We start from the raw sequence: 24,314 nt of genomic DNA on the forward strand, positions 1-24,314 counted from the left end.
CTTTAGTGAGCAGACGGGAGTTAAAATCTCCAACGGTGATGAAGCATCAGGCCACGGCCGCCTCCTGGTGAAAGGTCTCGGAGGATGACGTCCCCGCTGAAAAACAGAGAGAGGCTGTGAGGGCGCCAGCCCGCCGCCAGGGGGCGTGCGGGGCAAGCGCGGCTGCCGTTCGAGGCGGGATCAGGGAGGGCGGGGACGCGTCCCTGTCACGTCCCTGTCCTTGGAGCAGCAGGAAAAGACTAGGAATCAAGGGCAGCAGCAGCAACAGCATACGCTGGTTGGCGCGTGGGCACGGCGGCCTCTGAGGGCAGCAGCCGGTGGGAGGCGCCATGCTAGTGACCCTTCCCCACACGCCAACTCTCGGCCTTCCCGCTGCCAAATTGGGACGATAATAGGGCCCACCTTGTAGAATCAGTGAAGTGAGACCCGCCGAACATCTGGAGGTGTCACATGGTCACCGCTGCTCGCCACGCGCTCCCCGAGCCCCTTCCTCGCCCAGCCCGCCATCCACGTTCCACGTGACTGCGCGCTCTTTAGCAGGTGTGCCCCGTGCCCTGGGAGGTGTGGCCCCGGAGCATCACTTTTCAGATGATGGAGCTCATTTTCGTGGGGCTGCGTGCAGATAAAGCAAGACGCACCGCACGCCCACTCTCGTTTCCCCCTTGGAATGGAAGCTCCGCGAGGCCAAGGTTCGTTCAACCGTCGCCATGTCCCCAGCACTTGGAACGGTGCCTGGCACGTGGTAGGCTTTCAGCAAACATTTACGATGATATTGGGGAAAGGGCGTATGACGTAAGGAAAACTTGTAAAAAAAAAAACAACTGGTGCAGTGTGATGCCAATTTTGTAAAAAAGCTTTATTTACCCATCTCCATATATAGCTCTCTCTACATACATCAAGAGAGAGAGGAAACACTCAAGAGAAATAGATGGAAATTCTAACAGTGATAATCTGAAGGTAATCTGACGAGATGACAGGCTGAATGCTTTTGGCTGGTTCCCACATTTCCCACAGTGAAAACGCATATGTGATTTGGGGGAGAATACTAATATTGGGAGAAGCAAGCAGGAGGCACTGGCGTGGTGCTCCAGGGCCCAGGCAGGACGGGCGCCAGCATGCGGCTGGCGTCCGCCAGAGGCGTCGGGGCCGTTCCTGCCCCAGGCTGGGGGGGTGGCCCCTGCAGCCTCTCATTCACTGGTGTCTGAGTAGCTGGGGGGCCAGCGGGGACGGAGGAGGAAGCTGGGTCAGGCGACAGGGGGCCCAGGCTCTGGTGAGCTTGCATAGGCGCCCCTCCAGGCTGAGTCGGGGGACCCTGAGGACCGGGGCCTCCGAGCAGGGGGAGGCTGGGGGGCAACCCTCCCTAAATGTAAACACCCGTCTTCTGCCTGCAGGCCGCAAAGGCCAGGCTGGCCCCCCACCGCGCTCCAAGCGCCGCGATGGGCAGAAGCAGCTCCGACGGCCACCAGGGCGGCTCAGGCGGGAGACTCCGGCTTCCCTCCTGGTCTGACGTGAGCGCGTTGAGTGGCCAGCGGTGAGCTAATGGTTCTTACTGCCCTAGATTGTACAGCTTCCCTCCAGGGTGTCGGCTCTTTTTAAATCCGCAAGGCCCGCGCCACGCCCTCGTCACCCCTGGGACTGGCGTGCCCCCTGGCGGGATGCAGAGGTGGGCGACGCAGGGCTGTGGTCGGGCTCCACGGGGAGCGCCCGCTCTATGGGCCTCGGCGGGCCTGGGGGTGCCAGAGCGGAGGCCCCCAGGGCCGCGTCCACCCGCCGGGCTGGAGCTTGGCCCGTGGGCAGGAGACAGGAGCCGCCACCTCCACACCTGCGGCCGGCCCTGCAGGTTCCCACGGCGCCGCCCCGACCGGCTCCCTGCAGGCACCCCAGCCGACACGGGAGGTGAAAGGTCACCACCAAGCCAGCCGGGTTGTGCACACGTGTGAGGCCGCCCTGCCCCCCGGGGGCCCCTCCATGGCCAGACAGGTGGCACGTGGCTCTGAACGAGGCCAGCTATCCGCGGTGGCCAGAGATGGACACGGACAGACCAAGGGCGAGGGCTGGCCGGGGGCCGGTCACGCTCCTGGCCTGTTGTGGCTGAACCCCGGGACTCCAGCCCAGAGAGCCTCCTCCTCCAGCGGGTTCTCCAGAAGCTCCTCTCGCTGCCCTGCTCGGTGGCCAGGTGCCGGAGCCAGGAGCTGCCACCCAGCGGGCAGGGACAGGGGGCACTTGCTCAGGAGGGCGTGCATGGTGAGAACGCGCAAGTGTGCCTGCTGCTGGGGACCCGTGGGCCACCGCGTCCTTAGTCTTGGGCTGAACCACAGGAATGGCCTGGGACAGGCTGCTGCGCCTCCGCTGGTTGAACAGAGGAGCCTCGAAGCCCGTCGGGTCTCCCTGGTGCGGCTCCCCGACTCCTGACACCCCTCCCCGCTCCCGCAAGCAGCACCTCCCTGCGGCTTCATCTCCTCCACGTGGCCCTCGGGGCTCCCAGTCCCAGCTGCAAGGACGCCTGCCCCCGGTGCTTGGGGACCAATGCCTGGGGTCCCGCCGTGCCCTGGTGGCAGCCCTCGTTGGGGCTGAGTGCGGGGCTGCGCGACCACTGACCTGGGAGGTGCGGCCACCCGTGCCGTCCGTCCCTGAGCTGCATCTCCCCCTTAACTTACATTTCACAGGACAGGGTGCGTGGAAAGAAGGGACGGGGCCCCTGGAGAGGGACAACGTCTTCCGTTCGCGCTTTACTGAGCCCTTTTTAAAGCTGGTGTCATCACTTCGCGGTGGTGGGGACGTTCCACGTGGGGTGATCACGGCACCAGGTCTGCGTGGTGTCTCTCAGGGCAGCTGTCTTCGTCCCTCGCCCCTCCCGGCCTGGCCGACCCTAGGAGACAAGTGGAGACCTCGGTTAGACCCCTGGCCAGAGGGGGCGGGGCTAGGGCGGGACCCAGGAGGCGGCCTGGCCCCCGCCCCCTTTCTACTTCCTGCCCCTCCAGGCACCCCCTTCGGCCCCGGCCCATCTCTGAGCGTGAATTACCTTCTCCCGGCTGCTATGAGCTCTCCCCCACCTTCTTCCTGGTGGAGTATGGGATGCAGCACACCCAGCTGGTCCCGGTCCTGGAGACAGAGCGGGGCGGGGTGGGCGGGTGAGAGAGGTGCCCCCACCCCATCCTGCCAAGGCCAGGGGGGCCGAGGGCCTGCCAGCCAGAGGCGGCTCCCGGCCGGTGCAGAGCCCGGCTTGCCCTCCCACCACCACCCCGGTGTCTCCAGCCCAGGAGGGACCCCTTGAGCACAACAGACCTTGAAGGTCAGCGGAGCCGAGCCGCCCCCTCCCTCCACTGCCCAGCTGCGAAGAGGTGCTGCAGGGGGACGGTGCCCAGCCCAGCGTTGCCCGAGCATCGCAGCCCGTGCCTGTCCCTGTGCGTGGGCTCTGGGGGTTCCACTTCCAACCAGGCTCTGGGATGAGGTGGCCCCCTTCCCTTCGCAGGGACCTCCACGGCTCGGTGCCAAAGCCCCCCAGCGGGCAGCTAACGGGCTGCTAGTGCCCGGGTGCCCTAGGGGGCTGGCTGGATAGAGGCGGCTTAGCTCTGAGGGAAACTGAGGCTGCAGGTGAGCAGGGCAGACAGGAGGCCCCGCCCGGCAAACGTCCAGGCCAGGCCCCTGTGGAGCAGACCCTGTCCTGCTGTCCAAGCAGCCTCCAGCAGCTGAGGCTTGGCTCCTGGGCACGGCCCGTCTGCAGGTTCTCTGGGGCAACTGAGCACGGCGGGTGGGGAGCCTGACCAAGAGGCCGAGAGGGCGGGCCTGGGCCCGCCTGGCCTGGGGCAGAAAAGGAGCTGCCAGGCTGCGTCCGGTGTGGCCGAATCCATCACCACGTCCATCAGGAATTGATGAGAAAAACAGACGTCTGCTTAGGAAAGACCTTCCCATGTCAAGCATAGATTTGGTTTAATTTTTTTTTTTTTTTAATTTTTAAATTAAAAAATAAATTTTATTTTTGGCCATGTCACGCAGCTTGCAGGATCTTAGTTCCCCAACCAGGGATTGAACCTGAGCCCTTGGCAGTGAAAGCGCGGATACCTAACCGCTGGACCACCGGGGAGTTCCCCAAGCATAGATTTGGGAGCGTGCCGGCAGTCCTGACATCTTGGTGAAAGCCACACGGCCGGCTGTGTGAGCAGAGATCAGGAGAGACGTGGGGTGACCCTTCCTAACAGGAACGCTCTCCCCCAAAACACACAACCTGGGGAAAGGCAGTAACAGCAACTGCCAAATAAGCAAAGGGCTGTAACACTATAAACATTCACAGCTGGCAACCCAGGAAAACGGCCCGAGGAAGGCCCTGTTCTCCCGAGGTCCGGCCTCTGCTCCCGATCTTCCTTTGGGGCCACATGCTCCCATGAAGTCCCCACTGTTTCCTAGAGGTGGCACTTGCATATTTAAAAGTTTTCCTCTGTGTTGTGCTATTTCACATTGTTTCATTTATTTTAAATGACCGCGTATTGGTTTTACAAAGTAAATAGAGAAATTTTTCTTTTAAAAGCTGTGCAAGCAAATTAGCCAAGACATTAATGTGGTTGTTAATTCAGAGTGGTGGAAAGTGGATAAATTGCTATTTTCTCCTTTGTGTTTCTCTGTATTGTTTAAAATACTGTAGATCCACGGCCCTGGGCGAGCGTCTCACTTGCTCCCAGGCGGCTCGCAGCCTCACAATCTCTACCCATAGGGTGGAGGCGGTCAGGACAAACGTCTCCCGCCCCCGCCCCCAGGTCCCTCTGCCCTGCTGAGCCAGCAGCCACGTGTGACGGGTCCCCCCACTGCCTGCGGGACCAAGGGCTGTGACCTCGGCAGCCAAAACCCCGAGTTGCACGGTGAGGAGACCCTCCCACTCTCACCTCTTCTTCTTCTTCCCACCTTTCCCTCCCTCCTACTCTGGCCCTTTTGTTGGCTGACAGGGTGGGGAGAGGGGTCTAGCTAGGGGTGAGGTGGGACTCATGGGGATCCTGCCTCACCCCTCCAGCTGCAGTAAATGCCTGGGTCTCTGCGTGTGCCCAGGAGGAATCAAAAGCCCGGGGCTCGCTCTGCCCACCAGAAACCCTGATGGAGGAAAAGCCTCCCACCTTCCCGAGTGTGAACCCCTCACTCACTCGTCCTCTGAAAAATCCCCCATGTCCATCTGGGATCGCTTCTCTTCTTTCATGGCACATGTGATCACCTGTGGGATGTGGTGGGAGTAGTTGAGGGGACAGGGGAGGGGGTCATGACAGGGACCAAGGCCGGACCTGCTGAACCTGCCCAAGGACGAGGTGGGGCGTGGAGACTGCCCTGAGCGTCCTCCCACGAGACGGGGCACCGTCAAGTGGAATTTCTAATTAGGGGACCCTGACCAAGGAACTGTGCCCTTGATGTGAGCTACCATGACCTCTGGACTGTAGGTCAGAAGACCTGGGCCCTAAGTCCCAGCTCTGCCCCTGACTGATTCTTCTTGAGTGCTTGAAGCCTGTGGTGCCCCCGTGGTAGCCTTGTGTGTGGAGGCAGTCAATGACCAGCTCTCTTCATCGTACAGCAAGTTCTGAGGGCAGATACAGAAGGTGCAATCTGGAAAAAAGCAACCCCCAGGTAGGGGCTTACATTTGCCAGGAGAGAATTTCAAAAAACTTCCAAAGAGATGGCTGCTCACTATAGCAAAGAAATGGAGAGTATTTGTGTTGGAAAGGCCCAATCAGGCCATGGGGTTAACCCCTTCCTTTCACAGAAAATGGTGATGATGTGACAATGGTGCTGGTGATAATGGTGATGATGATGGTGATGGTGGTGCAGGTGGTGACAGTGGTGATGATGATGGTGAAGACGTGATGATGGTGGTGATGATGGTGGTGATGTGACAATGGTGCTGGTGATAATGGTGATGATGGTGATGGTGATGGTGGTGATGTGATGATGGTGATGATGATGGTAGTGATGTGATGATGATGGTGATGATGATGGTGATGATGGTGGTGATGACGGTGAAGATGTGATGATGATGGTGATGATGACCGTGGTGGTGCACGTGGTGGTGACGGTGATGATGTGATGATGGTGGTGATGATGGTGGTGTTGATGGTGAAGATATGATGATGGTGGTGATGTGATGATGGTGATGATGCTGGTGAAGATGTGATGAAGGTGGTGATGATAGTGATGATGACCGTGGTGGTGTAGGTGATGGCGATAGTGATGAAGATAATGGGGATAGTGATGCTGATGGCGATGAAGATGATGATTGGGGTGGTGGTTTTGATGAAGTTGATGGTGATGAGGATAGTGATGACGGTGGTGGTGGTGTAGGCAATGAAGATGATATCTAATGCTGGGACTTTCTGGGTACCAGGCAGTGTTCTGAGGGTGTCACAAAACAACGCTGGGCTGTGGGTGCAACTAAGATCCCCATTTTGCAGATGAGAAAACTGAGGCATGGAGAGGTATGGTGACTTGTTTGAGCATTCACTGGAGAGCTGTGGAGGCCGGGTCTCCCAGCTCCTCAGCTTGTGCCCTTTCACCACCACAGCACAATCTCACAAGAGGTTCTCAGGGCCCCTGGGTACCTCGAGGGTTGACCCAGGCCCTGGAATCTATGGAGGTGCAGGAATGTGTGTGGGTTGGCGTGAGGGAAAATGAGAAAGAAGCGAGGTGCTCTCTGGTCCCCTGGCCAGTCTTCAAACCCCGGGGCCGATCTCTGCCTCAGCCTCCAGCACACCCATGCCCGGGGCAAGCTCCTGGGGTGAGGTGGGAATGCTGCATGGCCCCAAGTAAGGCGTTTCCTGGTGGGTGGTTTGGCTTTGTCAGCTTTGGGTTTTTTACCTCCTCTGCTCGGTCTCCCAGATCAATCTCCACAAACACAGGTGGTTTCTGTGGATGGAAACCAAAGAGGCGTGGATGGTGGGCTTGGGTGAGCCAGGGAGGCACACAGATTCCTGGGAGGGAGCGTGGGCTCTGGGCCCGTGGTGGCCAGGGTCTGGGCATTATACTGAGACTACCAGACACTGGCCGTGTGTGGTGGGACCTGCTGGCAGTGTGGTTGATGAGGTGTCCCCTGGCAGAGGGAGGGGACGGATGTGGCCTACCCTCTCCCTGCTCACCTCCCATCAAGTCCCTGAGAACTCAGAGGGTCTCCCCCACCTTCGCCCCCTGAGAATCAGGGCCAGTGATGCCCAGAGCTGGGTGGACCCTCCAGGCCCACTGCAGGCCTGCTCACCTGGGCAGCGCCCAAGCTCTGCCTCTGCAGACCCCCTGCCCCGCTGCCCGAGCTGCAGAGACACACAGTGAGCCGTAAAGGCCTGGGGGGCTCAGGTGCAGTGGCCCCCAGGTCTCTGACCAGGCACCTTGGCTTGGCCCAGTGGTAGCAGTTTAGTCAACACTGGGAGAAGTGATTTGGGGAGTGGAGGGGACCCCAGGGGCCCTGGACGCAGGCCAAGCCCAGCTCCCTCCACCCCCGCACGCGGATCGGGAAGGGGAAGGAAAGCTTCTCTCGGACAGGGTCCTGTGAGCACCGCTGCCCCCGGGCTGTGGCGGGCCGGGGCTGGGCCTCCCTGACAAGGGCAAGCTGAGGGTCACCTCCTGTCGGGGCCCCCGCTCCCTCAGCAGCTGTGCTGTTTGGCAAGCCGCGGTTAAGGTGCCCCGGCACCAGCCAGGAGCACAGAGCTGGACGCTGAGGCAGCTCAGGCGGGGCCTGGTCCAGCCGGCGCGTCCACGGCAGGACTGTGCCTGACAGGCCTCCCCCTCTGACTTCTGTTACTAAAGTGAAAAGCTCTTGCCTCTTTTTGCAGAAGGTCACCCAGCTGTACGGATTCTGGCTCCCCTTCCTGTAAGAAGACACCAAACAGATAAACAGAGGCAGGACTCCAACGGGCAGGGCCGGCAGCGCGTGCACATCAAAGGACCACGGCCTGACCTTGGCCTCCAGGGCACACTTGTTTGTGCTCTCCCTGCCGTCCGGCTCCTCCTGGCCGCTGGCCTCGGGCTCTGCCTCCTTCCAACCCCCCGGCACCTGCCCAGCGGCGTCCTGGCGCTGCTCCAGCTCGTCTTCCTCCGGGTTTGCCTGGCTGCAGCGGGTGGAAGCGGGGTTTGGAGACGACGTCTTCCTCCCTCCTGGGCACCAGTGCCCCTGGGTCAGCAGGGCGAGGCTGGCGGGCGGTGGGCGAGGCAGACCCAGGTAGAGAGGTGGGCAGAGCGGATAAGGACACGGCAGGGCTGCTGAGCTGGTCTCCCCGAGGAGCCGTCACCCCGACCTGCCCCAACATGAGGGACGCCGGCAGCCTCGGCAGGCTCTCGGGTGAGATGCCATCTGCCCGGAGATCCGAGGGGGAAGGTCTGCAGCGATAGGCGCCGGCCCCAAGATGCTGGGCCGGGGGGATGCCAGTGGGGGGCTGCTTGAGGCCCTGAGAGCCCCCTGGGTCACCGGCCCCCGACCCTCCCATCTGAGCCTCGAGGTCTTCTCCGGACGCCCTGGCCTCCCTCGGGCCCGCCCCCAGGTCTCGACCCTGGCGCCCACTCCCACCCCGGCCTGCCGTGTCCTCCTCACGTCTCTGCACAGCCGCCTCCGCTGGACCAAGGCCACTCACCAGCGGGCATCTTCCGCGTCGCTTCTGAGGTCCTTCCCCTGATCTTCAGACTCTGAGAAGGAAGCAGCGGGTCTGTCGTCAGCCTGCGAGGATGCTGACGGGCCACCTGCGGGGTGTGGGCGCTGCCGCCCCAGTTCTGACCGGCATTCTCGCGCATCCCCGGCCCAGGAGGCCGCCCGCCCCGACTCTTCACATCAGCACTCTGCAGGCCGGTGCAGGGCATCGAAGGCCCCGAGCTGGGCCAACGCCCACTCCCCCCACACACAGGGTCCCTGCCCGCTCCGTGGCACGCGGCGGGAGGCCTTGGCGTTGCCTTTACTGTCACTGTGCCGGGCGCGGGACCCCTTGCGTCCTCCTGGTGGCAGCAGGTGGGGTTGGAAGCAGCAGGAGCTGAGGGCCAGGGCGGGGGCCTCAGCCTGCGGCCAGTGGAGAGGGCGACCCAGCCCCGGAGCTGAGATCTGAGCCACACCATCCCCTCCAGGACGCTCCTCCTGGCTCCTCTGAGGGGCGATGCCGGCGGTGGGAGTCCTCTGGCTGGGAAAGGTCTTTGTCCGGTGGGGAGAAAGGGGCACAGGATCCAGCCCGGCCTCATGCATGGAGTGGTTGTCAGTAAACAATTACGGGGAAGCTGCATTTTGGTGACCTCGGCGGGACAGCGTGAGCCTCGTGAGCTGTGAGCTCTGAGCAAGACACCGGGGTTTCCTGGTGAAACGCAGGCTTCTGCTTCTCGGAGGTCGCAGACCTCAAGGGAATTTCCTACCCCCTTTGGGACCTAAGAGAAAGCCCCCGAGGGAGGGGTCTCGAGGTCGCAGACGCTCCAGGTCCCGTTTCTGTGCAGTCACCTCTGAGCCCAAGATGCCCGAGATGACGGTCCCCGTAGCTGCTCCACACTCTCCCTAGAGCGGCCTGGTTTCCACCCCCCACCCTGACACACAGCCTGGACCCCTGGCCCCGATGAAAACACCGCCCCAGGGAGACTGCAAGCTTTAAATAATGTTTTTGACAGGAGACCCAGCAGGATGCCTCTGCAAGCCGCTATCCCGGAGGATTTCCTACAGAATTTGGTGGCCAGATCAGCTACGCAGGGTCCTTTCAGCTCACAGGCCTCGGGGGAGGGGGAGAGGGCCCGGCTCCTGCAGGTGCCCTGCATTCTGTTCCTGCTTTGTCGCTGGTCCTCGCTGTCTTGCATGCTGTCCCTCCCCTGGACCGTGTCCCCCGACCCCTGCCATCCTCCAGCGCCATCCTTCATGGGGACCTGGGCCCCCTGCCCAGTGTTAAGCGACCTTCCTTGGAGGGAGCCTTCCGTTATGCCCATTCTCCCTGGCACTCGGCACCGGCCCTGGGCCGGGTCTCCCGCGCACTTTCCTTGTCTCTGGTCTGAGTTCCCTGTGGGTGAGAACTAGGTGCTGTGTGTCCTCCTCAATCCACGGTCCGCAACCGGGCTCCGGGACGTCTGCTGACCTGCGGCTGTGCCGCCATCCCCAGGCCGGCCCTGGTCACCTGGAAACAAAGCCCTGAAGGCCAAGGGTGGGGCGATCTTGGGTCTTCAGAGAATATTTCAGAACTTGGCAGCTCTCGCTGCATCGACCTCAGATGGAAGGGCGCGAATGGTTCGGCTCAGTGGTTTTCTGGCAGGGATCTACGGTGGACTTCTTCCGGAAAATCTTCAGCAGCCCCTAGCCCGTGTGTGCACACGTGTGTGCTTGTGCATGTCTGTGTATGTGTGCAGGTGTGTCCGTTTTTAGAAGACACAGGGCTGCCCCAGATAGGTCTTCAAACCTGCTCCTTCCGGTAACGTGTATTTGGCAGGAAGGAAAGAATCAGTAAAAAGCGAGCCTGGTTTTTCTTTGCTCCAAAGCAGCTGCGGAATGAGAAACACACACCTGCGCCAGCGCACCGTTATCATAACGTAAAAATGTCCGTGTGTTCGTGCGTTCCCCCTTTGTCCGCTTTCTAAGAAGGCCCTGCGTTTGTCGGGGTGCCGGGCGCACCTGCAGGGCTCAGGCGGTAAGGCTCCAGGCAGGGCGCGAGGGCGCAGCTGCGGCTGGGCCTCGCGCGCGGCTCGGGGGAGGAACAGCAGGCCGGGCAGATCTGCCCCCGCACGCGAACAGACTACTTCGTTTGCTGCCTTTCTTCAGCTGGCCTCGAAGGGATCGCCAAGCCACTTACAGGTCACTGTCTGGACCGCGAGCCGCCCCGGAAGTCGGGCTTCGCGCCGCGGGGAGCGGAGGGCGGGACAGGCGCGGGCCGGGGCGGGGCCGACACCGGCGTGAACCCTCTGCCCGACCGGCCTGACGCCACCTCGCGGCCAGGGCGCCCCTCGCCCCCTGCGCGACCGCGCGCGGCCTCCACCCTGCGGATGTCGGCAGGCCCTGTTCGCCGAGGCCTGGGCCCCTCCGGAGCCCCTCCGGGGCACGCCTGCGGGGGGGCGTCGTTGGGGCGCCGGGCCCGGAGGCTCTGCGGCAGAGAGGCCGGCGGCTGCGGCCTGGCGTCCCAGGCAAAGGCTCAGGGCCCGGGCGCGAGCTCAGCCGTGGACCCGCGGGCTCGCGCGGCCCCTCCGTGCGCGGACTCCTCCCCGCCCGGCTGGGGGGCGTGTCCCACAGGCGCTCGGCCCCGCGTCCTGCGTCCACGTCACCTTGACACCTGCGGGCCCGGCGGCACCAGCGTCCTGGCTCTTGCTTCCAGGTGTGAGCGCCCAGGCCAGGCGGGTGCCCCGCCCTCACTCGGGAGGCCGCACCTCGTCTCATGTGACCATGTGGACGGCGAGCAGTGCTCCGCGTGGCTCCGGCTCCGGGCGGCTCGTCCCCTCCACGCTGTCCGGGAGCCCCAGCGGGCCCGGCGCCTGGGGCGGGTGTGTGCCCGGGGGCCGGACAGTGCAGCGCTCGGTGCGTCCCTGCCATCCACCCCGTCTCGGCAAACCCAGCGGTGCTGGGTGGGAAGGTCCGTGGCCGGCACTGCTGGGGACACACCGTGGCTACTTGCAATATTTCCTGAGCAGGTTATAGGTTGGTTTCCTCTCTGGGGAGCTCGGCCCTCCCGAGCCTGAGAAGGAGCGGCTGTGCTCGGACTTTTAACGGTCAGAGGTAGTGGAGATGCAGCGGCCCCTGTGCTGTGACCGGCCGGCTCCTCCTTCCCCTCTCCTCCAGAAATAACACAGCTTTGGAATTTTAAGCTGAGAGAAGAACAAATATTTTTATACAATGACCTCTTAAAATCGCTCCTAGGGCTTAAACAAGCAAACCGCATTTCCCTCTTACTGTGTTTTGTTTCCTAACAGTCATTTAGACTTCCTAAACGACAGTCTCAGCAAAGGGCACTTGCTGGTGTGAACCACAACTGCTGGGGTCCTGCCGACGACTGGCAGTCACTCCGTTTCTCCGCCAACTCGGGCCCGCTGCCCTGGGGTAGCTGACCTTCCAGGGGCAGGTCCACGTAAGGACCAGGGCGTTTCGGGCACCCGTCCCCACTTCGGCCACACCATGGCCCGCTTGCAGGGTTAGAAACATGCCGGAGTGGGACACGTGGCTGACACAAGGTATAAATGTGCACACTTTACAATGTAAAGGCCACATTAGTGCCGAGCAAACGCGCGGCCCCCAGCCCCGTGGGTTTGCTGCTGCCCCTGGCCGTGAGGTCCCTGGCTCTGGCAGCGGGATTGGGGCTCACCCCAGGGCCTCATCATAAACCTGAGACACTTCGCATGCTGGCCCTCACGTGCCAACGGTCTTCCCAATGTCCCCAGTGCCTTCACAGGCCACGGGGCCCAGGTCTCTGTCTGTCCTCACCACCTCCTCCTGCCCTCGACAGAGCTTCCAGCTGCCCCCCTGCAGCCCCAGGCTGGCCCTCCGCTGGCCCCCGGGATGTCCCCACAGTCCCAGGCTGGCTCTGCCCCCTCAGACCTCAGTGCCTGACACGCCCCACCCTGGCCTTTAGGATCTTGGGTCCGGGGCGGGGGTGGGTGTGTGGCCCTCGCTGGCCCGGGGAGAGCGGTCTGCCCCGCCCCGCCCTCGGCCCTACCTAGCTCCTTGCACAGCGTCTTGATGCAGCTCGGGGGGTCCCCCTTCTGGTGCAGGCCGCCCACACTCCGGCTCCTCTGGAGCTCAGCCATCTCGCTGGCCGCCTTGAGGTGTCCGGGGCTCACGGCCGAGGGAGGGGCCCCGGGGCCCAGCCGGTGCCTCCTGTGTGCGGCCGTGGTGTCCTTCTCCATCCTCCCTGCCTTCGGGCCACGGGAAAGAAGAAGGAGGCCGGCTCTCACGCAGCCCTCAGACGGAGCGCATGGCTTACACCCCCTCCACGGGGAGCTGCCCTTGTGTGCCCGGGCCCCGTTGCTAGGTGGCCCCTGTGACATCACTGCAAAGGCAGAGGCCAGCCTGCTGGCCCTTTCCGCGCCCCTAGGTTGGAGTGGCCTCCTCCCAGGGCCTCCGGCCTCTCAGCAGAGACGGCAAAGGGCCAGGCTCTGCTGAGCCTTCAGGCGAGTGTCTTGATTCCTAGCAGGGACGAAGGACTCGGAGGTCACGGCGGTGACTCCACTTGGCGGCCTGGGCCCTGGGTGGCGTCCTGCGTCCTCCCCCCTCCAGACGAGGGGAGATTCACGCAAACGCAGCTTCGGAGGGCAGCCGTCTGCGGACAGGCACCTCTGAACTGTGCCGAGGAAACCCTTCTCTGCACTTTCAGTCGAGCTGTTTGCTGACACTGCCGTGACCAAAGGCTCGCTTGGGCGGCTTCCTCAGTAGACATTCGCTTTCTGGGTCAGGAGCCCGGAAGTCTGAGGTCCAGGTGTGGGCAGGGCTGGCCTCCTGAGGCCTCTCTCCTCGGCCTGTAGATGCCCGTCTCCTCCCTGTGTCCTCATGGGGTCGTCCTCTGTGCGTGTCTGTGTCCTGACCTCATCGTAAAAGGACAGCAGCCAGACTGGGTCAGGGCCACCCTAGTGACCTCATGTAACCTTAATCACCTCTTTAAAGGCCCATCTCCAAAGGCAGTCACTTTCTGAGGTCCTGGGGACCAGGACTTCACACATGAGTTTTGGGGTGACACAGTTCAGCCTCTAACACAGCCTAACAGAAAGTTTCTGATAATCTATTCAACACAACTTTTTCTTCTCATCTGGGACCACGGGGGACAAATCATAGCAGGTGTTTCCTGAGCACCCAGCCGACAGCACTAGGTGTGTCATGGATGTTCAGAATGAAGTAAAGGTGACTAAGTCCCTTTTTCCACGTGCACTTCCATTCCCTAAACGAGCCCCCGCTTCTCAGCTCACAGGAGGCCTCGGGTCCGCCAGCCAGGCGCCGGTGCAGGTGCCGTCGTGGGTGCTGCTCGGAGGCTCTGGGCCTCGGGGGGGACGGATGAAGCCAGGACGGCGGGCAGTGGAACCAGCTCCCTCTTCAGGTAACAGGTGGTCTGGAGAAAGAGTCAGTGGGCACAGATCGGGGTCGCAAAAGATTGGGGTCCTAGGAGTGGGGCTTCGGGCCCTCATTCTCCCAGGTTTTCTCTTCTCAGTCCTCCCACGTACCCCAGCGTGGGCAGAGCTCGTTACCTGCCCCCGCCAGCCCCAACCCTCTCCGCTGGGCCTGGTCCTGCGTGTGAATCTGAGCCGCCCAGGCCCCTGGGAGCCGCCCTGTGGCCCTGCCGTGGACGCTCGTGTTCGGGGCGTCCGAGCCTCTTGGCCCCCACCCGGAGCAGACAGGAGCCGCCGGAGAGCAGCAGAACGGCCCTTCCTCCCCAAGTCCACGTGCACCTGGGAAGCAAACTCATCACCACTACCCTCGGCTCAGGGCTGTGGCACCCCGAAGGCCTGACCCGGCTTCCCCGGAGCCAGATCCCACCCCTCCCCCCACGACTCTCTCATACCAGGCGACCGGGGCTGGAATTAAAAAGACAACTGAGTGGAAACCAAATGGAGAAAAGACAGGAAAAAGGAGATGAGAAGAGGCATTTTTCCCGGGGGGCGGGGCGGGTCCCCAATATTGTGCATCCAGCTCTTCCCCCTCCCCCTTTCGAAGGGGAGCAGCCGTATCTGCTCAAAGGCACTGAGCTCCCTCTGTCTCCCCTCAGGCCACCAGCCTCCTGTTCCCCCTCCCTCGGGACACTGACCTGTGTCTGGCCCTCGAGCGCACACCCCGCTGCTGAGTCCTCGGAGACATGAGGGACCCTGCCTTTCCCACCCTCCTTGAGCTTGACGCCATCTCTGTCCACCCTGAGGTCCCCATGGCCCTCACAGGGCCCCACTCCACACCTTTCCATCCCAGAAGCATTGTGGCTTCCAGCACAACCCAAAGCCCCACAACTGGACCTCACCTGTCACCAGAGGGACCTCACCTGTCATCAGAGTCACCTCACGTGTCGTCAGGGGACCATACCTGTTGCCAGAGGGACCACAGCTGTCATTAGCAGCACCTCACCTGTCATCACAGGGACCCCACCTATCATAAAGGGGGACCTCACTTGTCATCAGAGGGGCCGCATCTGTCACCAGGGGATCCAACCTGTCGTCAAATGGATGTCATCAGGGGTACCACACCTGTTGTCAGAGGGAACTCACCTGTTGTTAGGGGGACCTCACCTGTCATAGAGGGACCTCACCACTCATCAGGCGGATCCCACCTGTCATCAAAGGGACCTCACCTGTCGTCTGAGGGACCTCACCTGTCGTCAGGGGGACCACAGCTGTCATCAGGGGGATCACACCTGTCATCAGAGAGACCTCACCTGTCGTTACGGGGACCCCACCTGTCATCAGGGGAACCTTACCTGTTGTCAGGGGGACCACACCTGTCATCAGAGGGACCTCACTTGTCGTTAGGGGGACCTCACCTGTCAGGGGAATCTTACCTGTTGTCAGGTGACCAAACCTGTTGTCAGGTGGATCCCACATGTCGTCAAAGGGACCTCACCTGTCGTCAGGGGGATCACACCTGTCGCTAGGGGGACCTCACCTGTCATAGAGGACCTCACCTGTCATCAGAGGGATCACACTTGTTGTAAGGGGGACCTGTCCTATCATCAGGGGGACACCCTCTATCATCAGAAGGACCGCGCCTGTCATCAGGGGGACCACATTTGTTGTCAAGGTACCTCACCTGTCATCAGGGGGACCTCACCTGTCATCACAGGTATGTCATCCAGCTCCCTCCTGCCCCACTCCACCACACACCCACATCCCACGTGTGCATTATCAGTGGGCGCTCATGTGAAACCAAGCCAGTCTCAAAAAGAATAAAAGGTCTGTTTTAATTGGCCAGTAAAATACATCACAAATCATTAGTATCTTATAAACAGAAACATTAAATTACAAATCCATATTAAAAACTGCAGTTTGGAGCAGCCTAACAGCTGCGTATACGGAGCTTTTTTTTTTTGCAACATTTTCCTCCACCATTTTTGTGACAACAGGCAATGTTACCATCTGCCATCTAGATCTCAAGTCTGAACAACAGATGGGCACGTGGCACCTGGTCCTAGGGGTCTGAAAGGGCCTTTCCAAAGCCAGGCTGCAGCCGAGGCTTTCGGGGGAGTCGGCAGAAGCTCGTCGGGACCCCCAACCCCAAAAGCACAGCAGCCCTGGCAGTCCCCAGGGCCTCAGAGACAGCGAGCACCGCCCCTGGCCCGGCGTCCGCTCCCAAGCCTCCCAGTGCTGTCCCAGGTTTCTCCCTGCCTCCCTCCCTCTGTTTTCTCTCGGGGACCTTTGCTTGGCTGCCAGGAGACACCACCACTCCCTTTTCTGTCCTATGGAGGCACCTCCCTTGAATGGTGGAGGCCTGGATGTTCTGAGTTACTTTATATCAAAGAGCTAATTAAAAACGGTCCTTTAAAAACATTAAGAAAAACAGCTTGAAAATAATGCACATTTCTATTTTTACAACCTTCCCCAAACTCCCACCAGGGTGGCAAACGTGGATTCTACTTGTAGCCCCACTGACAGCAAACAACACAACTCTGCTCGACGTGGCAGCTGCGTGGGCGCGTATCGGCATCAGGCAGGGGGGCTCCCACCTCGGGAACGAAGGCTGGGACCCCTAGGAAACCTCTCTGCAGAAGGACCCCGCATCCCCAGAGAGCGAGGGCATCCTCAAACTGGGAACTCCGTGCGGTTCCGACCCTCTGGCCAGGACCGATACAAACGTTGAAAGCTGGAACCAGGAGGCCTCGTGCTGGCGGCCGCCCGGACAGCTGGCTCATAGGAACAGAATAACGCTCACAACGTCCCCGCTGAGTCGAAGCAGAACGTTCGTGCCGGAAGGCTCCACGGTGCGGGCGCCACAGACCAGCAGAGACAGACGTGCACGCAGCACAGGGCCCACGCTCCGCAGGCCGCGGTGTCGCTGGCACCCTGTTCCCGAAATGCCAGCTCAGGTTGCCTGCCACCGGCGTGATCAAGTGCACAGCCCCCCGGAAATGGCCCGGGAGCCTCAGAAGTTCACAGGCTCGACCCCTGTCGGCTCGCGAGCTGAAGAGCTGCCCTCTGGCCAGGTGTTCGCTCCTTCCTGAACACGGGCTCTCCCGGCGCAGCGCAGGGCGCCATCCTGGGACAGGGCGTCCCGCGGGCTTCACATGGAATGGGCGGGGGTCTCAGACTGCTGCCTGATGTAGCTTTGGAAGCTCTTGTCTCCGATGGGGTGCTCCCTGCGGGGGTGTAGGGAGAGCAGCGTGAGCGTGGGCCGCCCTGTGGCTGGTGCACCTCTGAACTGCCATCGCCTGTTGTTTTTTTTTTTAATTTTTATTGGGGTATAATTGCTTTACAATGGTGTGTTAGTTGCTGCTGTATAACAAAGTGAATCAGCTATACGTATACATATATCCCCATAGCCCCTCCCTCTTGCGTCTCCCTCACTCCCACCCTCCCTATCTCACCCCTCTAGGTGGTCACAAAGCACCGAGCTGATCTCCCTGTGCTATGCGGCTGCTTCCCACTAGCTATCTATTTTACATTTGGTAGTGTATATATGTCCATGCCACTCTCTCACTTCGTCCCAGCTTACCCTTCCCCCTCCCCATGTCCTCAAGTCCATTCTCTACGTCTGCGTCTTCATTCCTGTCCTGCCCCTAGGTTCTTCAGAACCATTTTTTTTTTTTTTTTAAGATTCCATGTATATGTGTTAGCATACAGTATTGTTTTTCTCTTTCTGACTTACTTCACTCTGTATGACAGACTCTAGGTCCATCCACCTCACTACAAATAATTCAATTTCATTTCTTTTTATGTCTGAGGAATATTCCACTGTATATACGTGCCACATCTTCTTTATCCATTCATCTGTCGATGGACACTCAGGTTGCTTCCATGTCCTGGCTATTGTAAATAGTGCTGCAGTGAACATTTTGGTACATGACTCTTTTTGAATTATGGTTTTCTCAGGGTTTATGCCCAGTAGTGGGATTGCTGGGTCGTATGGTAGTTCTATTTTTAGTTTTCTAAGGAACCTCCATACTGTTCTCCATAGTGGCTGCACCAATTTACATTCCCACCGACAGTGCAAGTGGGTTCCCTCTTCTCCACACCCTCTGCAGCATTTATCGTTTGTAGATTTCTGATGGCGGCCATCCTGACCGCTGTGAGGTGGTACCTCCCTGTGGCTGTGATGTGCGTTTCTCTCACGATTCGTGATGTTGAGCATTCTTTCGTGTGTTTGCTGTTGTCATCACCTTTTCCTACCTTTGCCTGTGAGGCGTGGTCATCGTAATAAACACGAGAAGCGTGGACTAGCAAAGGAAGAAGTTAGCCCACAACTGCCTGCGGAAGCACACACCGTGACCCCGGTCTCAACGTGTGGGGCGCGTGTGTTCATGCGTGGGGAGACCGTGACCTCCTGGAGCGAGCACCGTGCGCCGTGCCCCGTTAGCTGACAGACGCTGGCGCGGCCGTGAGTCACGGGCTCTGCCGTGTTTAAGAAAAGGCGTTTTTAGACGGTCGACGTGGGTTCTGACAGAGGGTGTTAAAGGGTCTAGAATGTGCTGTGAACGTCTGTGGAGCCGGCAGCAGACACGGTCGGCGTCCCCAGAGGTGCTGGGCACCCTCGCAGCCTGGCCGAGTCGGGGTCTCTCCCAGAGCCCCCCTTCCCTTCCCTTCCCAGACCCAAGCCACGTCTTCCCTGGAAGGAAGCAGCCAGCAGGGAGGGGGCTGGGCCCACGCAGGGCTCCTGCCTCAGGTGTCGGGTGGGCTCTGCCACGGGTCCGTGGGCTCCGAGTGCTCACAGGCTCTCGTCGCCCACACCCTTAGAGCAGGAGGAGGGCGCCGCCTGGGTGACTGCCTGGAGCCGGAGCCGCGGCCCCTGGCACAGAGCGCAGGTGGCCCAGCTGCGCCTGCCTCTCTGCGGCCGACCCCTCCTCCCAGGACGCGGGGGGCGCGGGGGTCCAGAGCCAGCCCGGAGAGGCAAAAGGTGCTTCCCAGGGGCAGGGATGCTGGCCCACAATGGAAGCCTGATTTCAGAAGCACATGGGTCACGAGGCGGGGGCAGGAGGCGCCTCCGGCGACCTGGTCCAGAGGGCCCTGAGGGGGAAGCGAGACGGGGGGCCCGCCCCGCCCCACAGGCAGGTGGCCCAAGGCGGCCCCTCCCTGGCGCCCCACGCCTCCAAGACCCCGGACTCACTGGCTCCCGTACTTGGTCTTCTTGAACTTGTCCCGTTTGTACTGGGCGTGCTCCTGCTCCAGGGCCGCGACACCGGCGATGACCTGCTTCAGCGTCTTGTAGGTCTCCTGGGGGTCGTCGATGATGAACGTGGAGTACTCCTCCCGCTCTGGGCCATCGTACACAGACCTGCTCCCACAGGCCTCTGCGGCGTCAGGGGCAGGGGGGCCGAGGTCAGCTTCGGGACAGCCGCACAGGCTGCCCCCCAAGCGCACGGGGAAGGGCCGACCGCTCACGCAAACGCACACGAAACAGGAGCCGCTAAGAGTCGGGCCGACCCTGAACCCCGGAGAAGCCTGCGGCGCCGGAAGCTGGGCCGGGAACCGCAGCCCCGAGGGTCCAACGCGGAGCACCAGGGCCCAGCCCCTCTCCAGGGTGACCAGGCTCCCAGACGGCTGCTCCTGGAGCCTGGGCCAGGCTGGTTCAAGGGCCGGTGGGGTCACCCAGGGTCAGTCTGGGGAGATGCGTTCGAGAAGCCCCACCTTAGAAAGGGGTGCCGGGCCCCATCCCACATTTACGAGGACGCGCCACGCAGGGACCTGCAGGGCGCAGGGTAGGCAAGAAGCCATCCTCTCGGCCGTCACCTGTCGGCCGGTCTGTGCTAGCAGCCTCTTAGGGCCTCCATCGCCCCACCTGCTCAACAGGTACCTTTCTCATCCGACCACCTCACTCCTGCTGAAGACCACGCTGTGTGGCCTCTGGGCCCCCCACCTGCCTACAAACACCCGAGCTGTGTCCTGCACTCCAGGGCCACAGAGAGACCAGGTGCCTGGCCCAGGTGAGCTGGCATCAGGCCCCTTCACCATGGTCTGTGACGTGCTGTTGGTTCGCCATCACAGAAAGCTTTACTGCCTTTACTTCCAACTCAAGGGGAACCTCTTAATTCATACTGAAAAATCACAAGTCTGTGCAAAGGGAACCTGGGAAGATTCAAAATCTCAAAGGAAATGGGAACATGACGCGAGAAAGATAAGGGCTCCACACGCGAGGGATAAAGGAGCGTTGACCCGGGCCGGGAGCACCCAGGGCGAGGGTGAGCCACGCCGGTGACGGCCCTGGAGCCGGGCTGCCTGCAGGTCCTCCCCGAGTCCCCTCTGGCTGTAACTGCGTGGCCTTGAGCGAGTCCCTCAAGCTCCCGAGCCGCAGTGAACCCTTCTGGGAAACAGGGCAGCTCAGGAGTAGGATGGGAATCACCGAAGGACCACGATCCCATGCGGGGGGACGGGCGGTGGCGGGGTCGGGACACAGGCAGGGACGCCCGGCCGCCTCAGCTCGGGGGCTGCGTGAACCGCCTCACAGGGGTTGTTCCACGCAGCCCTTGGGCCAGCCTGGCGGGTGGGGCCCGTCGCTGCCGTTTCCCAGAGGAGGGGGTCGTGTGCCCAGTTGGTCTCGCAGCGGATGCCAAAGCAGCTCCGCACCGAGGCCTGTGCGTCGCGGGGAATCCCGTGCTAGGGCACCAAGGAGGGTGGCCAGGGCGGCGGGAGCTGGGACAGAGCCGGGAGGAGGTCCCAGGACCAGGCCGGGGAGCAGGTTTTAATTCCGGGCCCAACGTCAGACGCAAGATTCGTGACGGGACCCAGAACAGACCCGGAGCATCCACGGGGCCAGGCGGCAAGCTCACCCTACTCCTCTTTAACGGGGTTCCCCAGACCAAGCCTGGGCAACGCTGGAGCGCGTGCTGGTGCCAGCTGGCGGCGGGTACACGTTTCTAAAACAGCCCTGGGAACGAGGAAGAGCACAGGGCAGATGCGGGACAGTCCAAAGGCGGACCTGCTGACCGACAGACAAGCCGCGTCCCAAGGACTGGAGGACGGCGAGCGTGGCCCCTGCCGGTGACAGTGGGGGGCAGATATCAAAGTCGGGAGGACACCCAATGGCCGGGTGACACAGGACACAGAGGCCCTGACAGTGAGCCCAATGTCCGTGCCCTGAGATGGGAAGGGCAAGACTGAAAGTGCGCCCTGGTCCCTGCTGAGGGCAGATGGGCCCTTAGCTGATGCGCTGCACCGAGGTGCTGGCTGGGCTGCAGGGGGCGGGGGGTGAAAAGGCTTCAGGCTGAATTCACGGTCACGCGTGCAGCGCGGCTCCGTGTCTGAGCTGTGGGGGGGGGGGGGGCGGGGGTGTGTGTGAAAAGGCTTCAGGCTGAATTCACGGTCACGTGTGCAGCACGGCTCCGTGTCTGAGCTGCGGGGGGCGGGGGGTGAAAAGGCTTCAGGCTGAATTCACGGTCACGCGTGCAGCGCGGCTCCGTGTCTGTGAAAGTCACCCCGAGACCTTCCCAGGCCCCCTGATCATGCCTGCGGAAGGTGTGGGTGCAGGCTGCCTTCCAGGGCACAGACGGGGTGGCCGGCCGCCATCACCAAGACCTTGGCCGCGTGATCTCGGTCCAGCAGCCCAGGCCCCACGGAAGCCCTTCAGCACACGATCCCGCCCAGCCCTGCACTGGCCCTGCGCCACCTGAAGCGCCGGGCACCAAACTGCAGGGGGACACTGAGTGGGTGTCCCTGCCGTGAGGGAGGTGGGGGGACAGACTCACAGGCGACCGGAACACAGCCGCCTCCAAGCACGCAAAGGCTGCGGTGCCCGGAGGAGAGGCCTTGGTACGTCGTCAGCCCACGGGCCGAGCGCTCAGGGCAGTTTGGCCGACATAAAAGGGGGTCTCAAGGAGGTGAGAGCACCTGGCAGCACAGTATCCGCCTCAAGAAAGCACTGAGGTTCCAGGCAGAGGCCTGAAGACTGTGGAGAGTGACTCAGTGCTTTGGTGCCTCCATGAAGTGAGCGGTAAGGTCTCCAATCCTGCTGACCTTCTGTGAACCCTTGTGGTCAAGATCACTGCTATCCTGGGCGGGAGGCTGGGTGTTCAAGACCCCTTTCCATTTGATTGTCCATCCATCTACCCATGCACCCACCCACTCATCCATCCATCCATCCAGCCACCCACCCACCCATCCACCCACCCATCCACCCACCCATCCACCCATCCACCTATCCACCCATCCATCCACGCATCCAGCAGACAGGTACCGAGTCCCTCCTGTGTGCTAGGCACTGGGATGAATGACACCTGCCTCTCCTCTCAAGGTCATGTGTGTCGCGGGTCTGAACAGATCTGAGAGGGTGTCGTCGTAATGACAGAGATCAGCACAGGCTGTCCGCGGGGGGGCAGGAGAAGCTCAGGAGGGGCCCCCACAGGACACACGGCGTTAGCCAGACGAGGGGCGCGTCAGGGGCAAAGGCACAGGGGTCTGCCGCGTGGTGCTGGGGCGGAGAGGGAGGTGGGGGGTCTGGAGAACAGGGGCGGGCAGCTGCGTGCTCACCAAGGCATGGCTAAAGTGCCCTCCAGGCTGTGGCCCACAACTGACCAGGAGACGAAAAGGAAAAGAGTCCAACAGGCTTGTTTGCAGGCACCTTCGGAGGGGGCTGCAGGGCCCACCACAGAATCTCTAACAGCAGCTCTGAGAAGCGCCAGCCCCAGTGCAGGGTCAAACAGCTTACCGCCCCCAGCTCGTCTTGCGTCTGCCTCTCCTGCTACAGCCCAAGCGCCCCCCTGGTCTCCTGACTTGCCCCACCTACACTGCTTCATTCTGCAGGGCATGGAGAGCAACGAAAGGCAGGAAAACGAAGTTGCATAGATACGCCTGGAGCTGCTGGGCAGGCACAAACACACGCACACTCACACACGGGTCCACACACACACACATGTCCCTCTGGAAAACACAGAAGAATGAAATTCCTTGTTTGGAGGCATGGGAGGTTATTAAGACACAGGATCTTCTCAAGAATTTGGCAGTTCAGAGGTTGCAAGCTAAATTCCACCTTAAAATTATCCGTAGAACCTGTTATCAAAGTAACTGCCCCTCAAATAGCCACTTAACCTGCAGAAACATTTTCCCCATCAGCGCTATAAACGACGACACCGCGCAGCCCTTGGCGGCCCCCAGGGTTCACCCCCGTCCGCCCCGCCTCACCTTGCATCTTCTCGAGTTTGCTCATGTACGAGCTGAACAGAGAGTAGATGCGCTCAGTCTCTCGGTCCCCGTCGATGTCCAGCTGGATGTTTGCTGGGAGGCCGCTGCCCAGGCACCGCGAGAGCGGGCGGAGAGGAGGAGGGGTCAATTGTGGCGTTGGTTATTTAAAGGTCACTAAAGACGGGGGGCCCCACCCCGCGCTTCCCCCCGACCGGGGCTGGGGCGCCAGTCACAGCCTACCTGGTGCAGGGGGAGCAGCCGGCGGCCGTGTCCGAGGAGGCCCTGCAGCACAGCCAGTGGCCGTTGAGGTAGGCGGACGGGTGGTAGACGGCCAGGCGCTTCTGGTTGCACTGGCTCACCTTGGTGAGGATGTCGATCCAGGCCTTGGCCTCCACGCAGTTGTTGGCCTGGATGTACAGAGCCCGCTCGGGCTGGATGACCTGGAACATCTGAGGGGAAGAGCGGGCTCAGGGGGCCCCGTGGCAGGGCCTCCTGCCTGAACTGCAGGGGCCGCTCTTGTCCACGCCAGCCAGCCTGGGGCCACACAGGAGCCTGCGTGGCTCGGCTGGGTCAGCCCTGGTCAGCTGGGCCAGGGCGCTGCCTTTCGGGGGCCTTGGGGTCGCCCTGGAAAAGCAAAGGCGCTGCACCACTTGCCTCCCCCAGGACACCTGAAGCGGGACGTGGCCGTTACACAGATGCGTTGGCTTCTCTGGGCCTCCTTCTTCTTTGAGCGGGATGCGCTTTGTACAGACGCCATAGCACAGCCTGCCCACTCTCCCGTCCGCATCCCCAGACTTGCCTCGGGGCCTCTGCATGTGCTGTTGTCCATCGGAAATGTACTCCCCCCCTCAAGGCTGACCACTCCAGGGACCCCTCCTCCTCCTTCCAGGCAGATGTTACTTCCCCCGTGAGGCTTCTCGGAGCCTCCACTGCCTTTCCTGTTTACTATTCATTCAACAAACATTCCTGAGTACCAGGCACTGCCCTAGGTCCTGGGACACAGCGGCCCAGACATAGTTTCTGCTCTTGTGAGCTCCCAGCCAGCAAGAAAGACAAGAGTGAACACAAAGCACAGGGGCTGTGTGAGGGAGGAGGCCTAACGGAGGGTCAGGAGAGAGCCCTCACGATAAACAATC

General features: G+C 61.5%; 2 protein-coding genes across 5 annotated transcripts in view; both read right to left on the reverse strand.

The window, feature by feature from the left end:
* Positions 1–1,525: 1,525 nt before the first annotated feature.
* Positions 1,526–12,436, reverse strand: LOC309615850 (uncharacterized protein C13orf46; the record flags this gene model as incomplete). 2 transcript variants are annotated; one of them, XM_082365809.1, is made up of 8 exons in its annotated part: positions 11,323–12,436; positions 8,586–8,637; positions 7,916–8,066; positions 7,779–7,826; positions 6,826–6,873; positions 5,130–5,197; positions 3,023–3,102; positions 1,526–2,869 (listed from the first exon to the last, which is right to left on the reverse strand). In XM_082365809.1, exons 1-7 carry the CDS (start codon positions 11,483–11,485, stop codon positions 3,036–3,038), a joined length of 597 nt encoding a protein of 198 aa, XP_082221935.1. In that variant the 5' UTR covers positions 11,486–12,436. The 2 variants fall into 2 exon arrangements, with proteins under 2 accessions (XP_082221935.1, XP_082221934.1); XM_082365808.1 differs by lacking the exons at positions 1,526–2,869; positions 3,023–3,102; positions 5,130–5,197; positions 6,826–6,873 and having other exon boundaries at positions 7,376–8,066.
* A 3,355-nt stretch (positions 12,437–15,791) lies between these two features.
* The window catches only part of RASA3 (RAS p21 protein activator 3), a 91,519-nt gene continuing 82,996 nt past the window's right edge, over positions 15,792–24,314 (reverse strand). For 2 of the 3 annotated variants that reach the window (XM_082365872.1, XM_082365874.1), the window contains exons 21-24: positions 23,419–23,627; positions 23,179–23,282; positions 19,172–19,355; positions 15,792–17,207 (exon numbers count right to left, since the gene is read on the reverse strand). In XM_082365872.1, coding sequence (XP_082221998.1) covers positions 17,132–17,207; positions 19,172–19,355; positions 23,179–23,282; positions 23,419–23,627 — 573 coding nt within the window. In that variant the 3' untranslated portion in view covers positions 15,792–17,131. The remainder of the gene's footprint in view (positions 17,208–19,171; positions 19,356–23,178; positions 23,283–23,418; positions 23,628–24,314) is intronic. The other variant, XM_082365873.1, reaches the window with a different exon arrangement.

This window comes from Balaenoptera borealis (assembly GCF_965194805.1).
Source record: "Balaenoptera borealis genome assembly, chromosome: 18".
Classification (NCBI taxonomy): Eukaryota; Metazoa; Chordata; class Mammalia; order Artiodactyla; family Balaenopteridae; genus Balaenoptera; species Balaenoptera borealis.